This window comes from Musca autumnalis, unplaced genomic scaffold, assembly GCF_047663935.1.
Source record: "Musca autumnalis isolate F117 unplaced genomic scaffold, ASM4766393v1 scaffold_2, whole genome shotgun sequence".
Classification (NCBI taxonomy): Eukaryota; Metazoa; Arthropoda; class Insecta; order Diptera; family Muscidae; genus Musca; species Musca autumnalis.
The window spans coordinates 198,373,871-198,384,022 of record NW_027411755.1 but is presented as its reverse complement, the minus strand read 5'-3'; the positions used below and the strand labels follow the sequence as shown (position 1 = coordinate 198,384,022).

The window sequence follows — 10,152 nt, the reverse complement described above, 5'->3', positions numbered from 1 at the left end:
CAACAGCCAGCCGGCAGGCTTGCATTTTGCATTACTTCTCCAATTTTGTCGATAATGAAAATAAGTTCACGCTTACCATGGCTCTTTGGAGTGTAAATCAACCAGGCAGTAGTCAATCAAGGCAAATGCTTCTTCGTACATGAATGAAATGAGCTCTGCGGAATGAATTAAATCCATTGCCTTTTGTTGTCGATTGTTACGAACAAATGTGGATTAAGTGAAGTATAACTTTTAGGAGATATTTTTTAATTTAAAAAAAAAATTTCAATCAAGATTATTCACATAAATGAAGACTGTATTTTAATACACAAAATTGTTGGCGATATAAGTATGTATTAAGCAATGTCTGGAAATAGTTTTAAGGAGACAGCTGAGCTGCTGAACAGCTGATAGCATAGATCAAATTGCCGATGTTCAAAATGATTATATACCACATTAGTCAATGATAGATTTTGATGGTTTTCGCTAAAACGATATAAGGATGAGGCAAACAATACAGATTGCACTTATTCCCTTATTACTCCAATGCCTATATATTAATTTTCACATAAAACATTTTAAAATGGCAATATATGTATGTATTTATGTACATGACATTTTATTTTACATTTTATCACCTTGGAAGTTTTTAACATCTTTTCGATATTGTTATTTGTAAGTCATCCTTTGGCATTAATACCGGCGTAGAGTGAAATTTAAATTCAACTTCTTTTCGTGGTTGTGTTTCAATATTGAAATTTGCTAAGATTTTTACCAAGGCCGCCTTTACGTTTATTACACCCATTCGCTTAGCTAAAATGAGAAAAGAAAAAAATATATAATTAACAAATAACAAGTAAAAAAAGTATCAGTCGGCTTTGCCGACAGAGATATACCCTCAGCCTATATGAATCGAAACTTTCATCCACGTACAGAATTTTGTGGCTTTTCTGTGAAAATTGGACTTGCCGACAAAAATGTGGATTAGGATAAAAGTTCAAAATGTTGCTGAGGAGGTACTTGAAGGAATAGACTGACATAGTCCATTATGGAAGTTGATCTTATTTTGGGGTTCATATCTTTTCGATTGATATAGCGCCCACTAGTCACTTTAGTGGGTCATAGTATAACTTTTGGATCAGTATGCCAGGAAGCATGGACTTGTCCACTGAAAACATATTGTCGCTGTAAACGGGACCACAACGAACAGCATCGGTATACATTTCCCAAGGATCTTCGAACAGACCCTAAACTGCACTTAGACATAAATGTTACACTATTGTGGGGGAGGTACCCTAAGGAGAGGACCGATATGTACTATTTTAGATGTTTAACTAAATTTGGTCAAAATATTAGGAGATCAAATGGACCAAATTGGTTGCCCGTTCAAGAGACATCGTGTATTCCATTTTAGTGAAATTTTTTAAATGTTGGGAGAAATACCGATATTGCCCATCTTCGAACTGAAACTAAGTTTGGACAAAAATATGACAAAGGCCAAATTTTGGACCAAGTCGGTTGATCCGTTCGAGAGTTATCTTGCACTCCAACCACTACACATGGTGTCATAAGGGGTTTTGGCACCTTTCAGGCTATTTTCTCAAGAAATATGGACTTGCCTCTGAAAAAACGCTTGCCATCGTAAAGGAGGCAGCGCACAGTGGATCCACCCATTGTCCAAAAATAAAAAAATTGATGTTAAAATTTTGGTACAACATCTGGCAACTCTGACAGCTATGACAAGGACTATTTTAAAAATATATTAGTTTTTGTTTCATTCGAACGCGATCTTAAGAATAGCTTCAAAAGCCGGAACATTTGACTAATATATTTGTTGTGAGTACAACCTATTATTTAAGTGCAAGTAAATATATTCAAAATATCGCGAAACTAATGCGTATAGCAAAATATTATAGTGAAGTTTGAAGGAGAATGTAGTAGCTTAATTTTCATTAAAAAATAGTGTTTTAGCGTGTTGTGGAATTCTGGTTAGGTGCATATTTTCTTAGTGTATTTTGTAATGCCAATTCGATCATATACATAAATTTTACCTAAGGTTTTAGTCATGATGCCCACCTCGGGAATAATTTTCCAAAGTAGGTCATGGGTTTAAGATTATTCAGTATTAAAATAAGCTGCCATCTAGTGCCAGACTATAAATGGTGGGTCTTTGACTAAAGCTGCCCTAGAATAGGGTTTCTATGGATATACTAGCGTATAATTCTGTTATCTGACCACGTACGTTAACATAATTGGCATCAGTGGCAAGATGAATAAATCTTACTCCAAATTTGTCTTACGTTGGCGGTAAGTGCCTTCCAGGGAGAACGCTATAAGATCTATATTAAAAATTTTACCAATTTTCAGACAAAAATGTTGATTTTTCTAATCCGCTAAATTGGTTGGATTTTATGTTGTTTTGGATATTGTTTTGTTTCCCCAAGCCTATTTTTGCATCATAATATAATCGGGACCTTTGTTCATGTCATTTTGTATTAACAGCATAAAACAATTCTTACCGTATACCCCCTCCACAGGGAAAGGGGGAGAATGTTACGCTCGTGGTCTCTTAAAACACTCTTCGCATCAGCACAAAGCTGTAACCGGCGCTTTGGCTTGATATTTACACTCTAAATATTTTTTGACACTTTCTCCATACAAGTGGATCCACTGTGCAGCATTTTAACATTTTGGCTATGGCCATTTTTATTGATAAAAAATCTGCAATTTAACAGCATGACTTACTGCTAATAAACAAATAAATAAACATACGCCTATACGCTATCTACTTTTACATCATTTCTTAAACTGCAGATTTACTGCGAGCAACGTCTTAAAAGGATACAAACTAAAATATCATATTATTAAAGGCCCAAAAAAATCAATATAAAAAGGGCGCGTTCTGTTTACAATCAAAACTAAAGACGAAGTATTAAAACTAAGGGACTTAAACTAGAAATATAATGTTTACTGTGTAGTGATATATACAGTGTTTTCAATATTCATTGTGTTATACTTTCTGTGGTAAAATAACAGTTTATCATCATCATATAATAGCCCTTGATCTTGCAATTTTAATAGAGACCCAGGTGGGAGATGTTTTTTGGTACGTAGAGCCTCTGCGTCATACGGACAATATAAGGAATCCTCAACCAGATCATTATCATGGTTTTGTGATCTGTCCACAAAATTCAAGGCTCCTCTCATAAGAAATTTGTCGATTCGTTCAATATTCGCACCATCATAAGTTGCCCCACATGACGGACTTTTATACGATCCATCCCGTTGAATTGTTGGTTTTAGACCCAAGCAGTAATTCAGTATCGATCTTTCCCATCTCCTAAGCCTTTCCATTTGACAGGAAGAGATAAGAAACCAGACTGGAAAAGCATAGGAGACAAATGGTCTGATCACCTGTTTGCAGATCAAGAGTTTTATTGCATTAGAAAGTACACCTTGCTAGGCAAAATAAACTCGTTTGGCTCATTCAAGGATAAAATCTACGTGTCTTATAAACTCAAATTTTTCGCAGAAAACTACCCCTTGATTTTATCTTTGAGCTGGATAACCTCACCACCAACTTTTAGAATCGGGTAGAAAGACCTAAAATTCAGAAAAACGACCTTCGGTTTGCCTCTGAACACGATGGCTGAACATTTTTGTCCACGTTCAGCTTGAGGCCCCACCTAGGAAAATATCTATGTAAGTCCACAAGCCAAACGTTGAGGCGAGAAGCCACAGTCTTTGCTCTTGGGCCAGACATCGCCAGTATCACATCGTCAGCATACATGAGTAGCAGCCCTCTTTGGGGAGGTTCAGGTATGTCACTCACAAAAATATTGTAAAGTATTGGACCCAGAAGAGAGCCCTGGGGAACTCCAGCTCGAACAGGTCTTTCAGTGGAGAGACAGTCTCCTACCTTAACTTTAAAGCTTCTGCCCTTGAGAAAGCTAGGCACTAATCTGCAAGTCTGGGCATCAAAACCAAATTGCATCTGCTTAGATAAGATCCTGTCATGCCGCACTGAGTCAAAGGCCTTGGCGAAGTAAAGCCCAACAGCTATAGTCCCAAATCTCCGATCTAATCCCTTGATCACAAAAGAGGAAAATACCGTAAGGGCATGGGACGTCGAGTGACCCGGTCTGAAACCAAACTGGCAGTCCTTTAGGATTCGTTTGTAGACTCGTAGAGCTTCCCAAAAGCTGAAAGCATTGAAATGGCACGATAGGTACCACAATCAATAGATGGTGAGCCTTTCTTCAGAATGGGTAGGACCATAGCTTTCTTTCAGGCTTTTGGGAAGTACCCTAGGTTCAGTGAATGGTTGAATAAAATAGTAAGGAAACCAAATAATGCTGATCCCGCCTTTTCAATGCTATGTCTGGTATCCTGTGTAAACCACTAGACTTTTGGGCGCGTCTGGTTGCAAGAGCCTCGCTTACGCAGTTGGGTAGAACAAATCCGGCTTCATTCTATCTATCGATATCAACTGCCAAACCGTCAGCCGTAAAGGAGCTTGAGAACGTTTCCAAGGGAGACCGATCATCCATTCCCTCCACAGCCCTGCAAACAAAACCGTGGAAAGAATGGTCAATCGCTCCATCAGCCGACTCAAAGGCGTTCTGCAATTGATCAGCTAGAGCTTTAGCAGTGTCTTCAACAATGTGTATACCTTCCGAGTCTATTAACTCACCAACTGGGTCCTTGGAGGAAACTCCTGCTGCAGCCTTGACCTTAGCGAAGGTTCTTTTATCTACTCTTATACCCTCCAAGAAGTTTTGGAAACGTTTATGTTCAAAAATGCGAAATCGAATCACTTATAATGTGATCGAGATTCCTTACATCCGCTTTAATAGTGTTAACTCGCAAGGGATCATTGGTTCTGCGCATAGCCCGGCAGATTCGCCTACGTTCTCCAATACATCCGATAACGCTTGGGGGAAGCTCACCTAGGGTCATGTTTTTAATTCTTTGCTTTGGAACTGAGGAGTCGATAGCATTTCTAAATACTAATTCAAAATTAATAACAGATGAGTCTATCTCTTCAAGAGAAAAATTTCTGTCCACTGGCAGACAAATTTCTGAGAGTTCCTGCCTTATTTTGCCCTGAAATCGAACTAAATTGATTTTATCGAAATTAAGGAAGGCATTTGTTTCCCTCTCTCTAAAGCCACCCATGTCGAGGACTACCTCCTGAGCTCTGTGGTCTGATTCGAAGTCCAGAGCTGCAACCGCATTGCTACCTCCAACAAATGGTAGACCTGGTGACGCTGGGAACGGGCCTCAGCCTTGGCCCTAGCCTCGTCCTTTTCTCTGGTTTTGCGTGCTATATAGCTAAACGACGAGGGCAGTCGCGGGCGGACGCCGGGTGTCCAATAGTGTTACAGTTAACACAGAAACACGGCTTTTCCGGTGTTTTCATAACTTTACCTGAACCGGAATCAGTTTTCTCAATGAAAGTCATTGGGTCCACTCATTGGGTCCATGACCTTTACCACACTTGACGCAACGGGGAGGCATAGTGTAATTAGATTTAGCATGCCCAAAACGCTGGCAATTAAAGCATTGTGTGACCACACGTTCTTTATCCTTAGTAATGTTAATGTCAATATCTACGATATTCTTGAGTTTATATAGGCTGAAAATGTCAGATTGCCTTGACACTCTAAGAGCACATTTCCTTTCCGATATACTAATAACCCCAACAACTTCTACATGGAAGGGAATTTTGGTTTCCAAAAATTCTTCAGGAGTATTTTGAGGTTTTCCGCCCTTCTGTACAGAGAGTTGCTTCTGCAGATTTTCTATTGTACGATAGAAAGCTCCTTCTCGCCCAATGGCCTGCGTTAACTTTTGAGTAGTTTCATCTAAAGTCTTCTTCAAAGATCTATTTTCTTCTTTCAATGCCGGCAAATCTTTTTGCATTTCACATACAACTGCCTCCAATTTAATAAGTTCTTCGGATTTCAATTTTCTTTTCCGAAAACGGTCACTAATTACAGCTTGGCCGTCACCACGGCTTATATCGACATCGGACTGTTCTGCTTGAACATTTAAATCATTAATTTTGGTGGATGTGACAATCTCTGTTGCGTTTTTAGTAGGCTCAACCAACAAATTGCTTATTTCAATTGAAGGCAACTTTTCAACATTTATTACCAAATTACCAGGATTTTTGTCATCGCATCTTGAGGTGGGAGCTTTAGGGATAGACTGCCCTAAACCATCATCCAGAATTGATTTCGTTTTCTGGCCAACCTTATCAGAGGGTATGTTCTCGGCAGGATCGCGAGCGTCTTTGCCTAAGGAATTCAAATCCATTTTAGATTTGAAAAAAATTTTTCAAAAAATCCCAAAGAAAATTGTTTTCAATTGTTTTAAATATTTAAAAAACAGGTCTGCTTCGTTCGAAATTCAAATTGGGAATCCTCCACTGTGCAGCGTATGCAGGTTGCTTCAACTGAAAGCAAAGTGATTCGGGAGCGGGCCTTAAAGTGAATTTATTCGAAATTTTGTGTGGGAGGTACCCGCAGGAATGGACAAATATAGTTTATATTCAAACCGTATCTATATCTGGTAGACATATTAGGATGTGTAAAGTATGGACCAAATCGATCACTCCATTCAAGAATTATCGTGCGCACATTTTTTCCGGAAAATTTTGAACTTTTGTGGGGAAGGTGCCTGAAGGAGCGGACCGATATTGCTTATCATTGAACTTAAATCAAGTTTGGACAAAATTTTACGAAGGCCAAATTTTGGACCGAATCGGCACATCCGTTCGAGAGATATCTGTGGTCCAAACACTACACATGGTGTCATGGGGTTTTCTTTGCACCTTTCAGGCTATTTTCTCAGGAAGCATGGACTTGCCCCTGATGAAGCTAGTAGCATTGTATTGGGGGCAGTGAATACATATTGTTACAATATGAAATGAAAACGATTCGAGAGGTGATCCTAAACTGAAATATTCCGAAATTTTGTGTGGGAAGTAGAAGAAGAGGACCGATTGATCCCATATTGGAACCTCATCTAAGTCCGGTAGAAATTTAATGATGTGCAAAGTATGGATCAAATATGGATCAAGAGTTATCGTGCGCACAAAATTTCCGAATATTTTCGAACTTTTGTGGGGGAGGTATGCGAAGGAACTTAAACTAAGTTTGGACAAAATATTACGAAAGCAAAATTTTGGACCGAATCCGTTCGAGAGTTATTGTGCGTTCCAGCCAGCCAGACAGACAGACGGACGGACATGGGTAAATCAATTCCAAATTGTCTGAAACAGATTTCGTCCAAACATACTTGGGGTCTAAAACCATTATTTCGATGAGACACATTTAGCCCAAATGAAAGTGTATATACCGTCGTTAGCATAAATGCTGAGGGTATAAAAAATATTTAGGTCCAGGTCTTCCGGTTCCTGCCACGCAAACGTCAATAATTTGCGCTTAGATGCAGCTAGGTCTTTGAACTCTTTTCTCTTATCCAAACAAAATATTTTAAATACTGCAAATAGTAATTGTGGTGTGCAGTGGTAAGCAAATCCACCTTGCACTCAGAAGATTTGCGGTTCAATCCCTAGCCAGAACATCACGGTGAGAAATCTCCACTGAAGTGTTGATTTAAATTTCCTAAGTATTTCAGCCACGAAAAACTCCCGTAGAAAGTAGTGTCGTAAGACACACCGTTCAGATTCGGCGATAAACAGTAGATCCCATATCATTGAGCCAATATGTATCGGCGTGCACTCATTTATATGCGATAAGTCTCCTTTGTTGTGGGAACAGATAATAATTGAACTTACCTATGCAAAACCTAGGTCCATCTCCGAATGACATAAAGGCAACCATATTATTTTTATCCTTCTCCTCAGCATAACGTTCAGGTTTATAATCCATGGGTTGGGGGAAATATTTGGCATCTCTTCCCACACCCATAATGGGTATAATAATGGAAGTACCTTTCTTAATGACAAAATTATTATCTGATAGGTAATAATCTTTTGTACATTCCCGATTCCAAATAGGTAAACCAGGATATTTGCGAGTGGTTTCTAGAAGAAAGAGCAACATTCTTATTCATATTCTAATTTGGTAACCGTAAACCGTATTTCTCTCTTACCCATAATACACAAATCTAAATAGGGTAGATCCTGTAACAAGTCATAGGATAAATTGTCCCTTGGTGTCAGATTGTGCTTTGCCAAACATTCCAAAACTTCAGTTTGAACTCGTTGCAATATTTCCGGATACATTGACAATTCGTAGAGGGTATAGGCTATGGTTGATGAAGTTGTTTCCGAACCGGCTATATAGAAAAGCATTAAATTGGCGGTAATAGTATCAATAGACATTGATTTTTGATTTTCAGCCACATTTTCAATGTGCCATGAGTTGGTATTGTCATCTTCGCTTATTTCACCAGCGTTTCTTATCTGCAATAATAGCTGCAGCAGATCTTTACGTACCACACCATGTTTCTCACGATATTCAATGGTACGTTTTACGATTTCTCTCAAATCAGCTGTAATCGGGTCTAGGGTACCAAACAGGGCTAGAAATTTGGCAATGCTGAAACGTAAAATTAAAAACAAAATATGATCGGTTGTTAGAAAAAATTTCCAAAAGGGATCTTACGATGGACACATAAAATTCATGACGTTTCGTATGCGATGAAGAATATGCGTTTGATTTGTTTTAAAAAGTCTGTCACTGATCTGGCGAAATTCATTGCTGGGATTGGTAAAGCTGTTGATATCCAAACCAAACATAACCGAAGCGATTATGTCGATGGCATAGCTGCAACCGGAAACATAATTGTAGTAGTAGAGATTTTAATGTTTAATTTTTTTCCGAAATACTTACTTGGTGGTCACTTCTTTAATACTTAGTGTAACCTTTTGGCCCTCACCCTCAAATTGTCGCAACACATAATCAATCATTTTATTAGCCACATCATCGACGGTTTCAAACATTGCCTTTAATTTGCCACTTGAAAATGATGGCGATAATTTCGCTCTCATATTACGCCATGAATGACCTTTAAGGCTAAATAAATTTGCCGATAAGGGATCTCTATTTTCATCCACATACACTCCACGATCATGAAAACTATCAAAATCTTTTGTTAACATTTGTCGGGCCAGTTCCGCATCTCTTATGAGAAGAGCCGGTTTAAAGGCCAGCATAATACCAACAACCTTTTCCGAGAATCGTTCATAAATATCTGTAACAGCCAAGCCCATAGATCGTTCTTTACGAAATAACGCCTTAAGCGAGCCAAATGGTATAATTGATTCGGCAGCCGGCAAACCTTGACGTTCCCATTGATTATAGTGGCGTTTAACGCTTATATAGAGAAATGTTAACAGTAATATAAACAAATACAAAATCATAATTAATTAATTATCTAAATTTGTTTATTTTTGTTGCGATTTTGCACTTCTGCCTTCCTCAGCTATACAATAACTATCTTTCAAATGTTTAGCAAAAAATGTTTTTATTGACCATTTCTTATTTCAAACCCCCGGTGTGTTGAAGATAACACATTGATAAGATAACACATCTAAATATACGTTTGCCGTATAACTCCATAACCCTTGTAATTGTGAAATTATTTTATCTGGCGTTTAGAGTTTGAGAAGTATTGAACACCAGTAACTAATATTTATGTACAGTTAATCAACTTAATTATTGCAAAACCAAAATTATTATAAAATTTTTATAAACAAGTAAAAAAGTATCAGTCGGCTTTGCCGACAGAGATATACCCTCAGCCTGTGTAAATTGAAACACTTTTTTTTCCAAAGAACGTATGTATTTAGAGGGTTTCAAAATTCGGGGCGTATGAGCCGACAAAAATGTTGATAAGGATTAAAGTTCAAAAGTTTTGCGGAGGAGGTAATCAAAGGAATGGACCGACATATACCACACTGAAATAAAAAGCTACGCAATGAAATTGATTTGATTTTCATTGATTTTGAACCAACGTAAAGTTTCATTGAATAATGAAAAAAGTTTCATTGAAGTAAAATTATCGAATTTGTTAATTAATGCAATGAAAATCCTTCATTGCTGCAATGAAACTTCTTCATTGATGTAATGGAACTTTTTCGTTAATGCAATGAAACTTTTTCATTAGTGCAGGTCCTAAACTGAACTTTTCCCAAAT

General features: G+C 37.9%; 1 protein-coding gene across 1 annotated transcript; it reads right to left on the bottom strand.

Moving 5' to 3' along the window:
- Positions 1–555: 555 nt before the first annotated feature.
- On the bottom strand, positions 556–9,475 carry LOC141395091 (cytochrome P450 6d3-like). Its single transcript, XM_073970513.1, has 5 exons — positions 8,847–9,475; positions 8,619–8,780; positions 8,104–8,552; positions 7,787–8,035; positions 556–792 (listed from the first exon to the last, which is right to left on the bottom strand). The coding sequence occupies exons 1-5, from the start codon at positions 9,374–9,376 to the stop codon at positions 629–631; spliced, it is 1,554 nt and encodes a 517-aa protein (XP_073826614.1). The 5' UTR covers positions 9,377–9,475; the 3' UTR covers positions 556–628.
- Between the last annotated feature and the right edge of the window lie 677 nt (positions 9,476–10,152).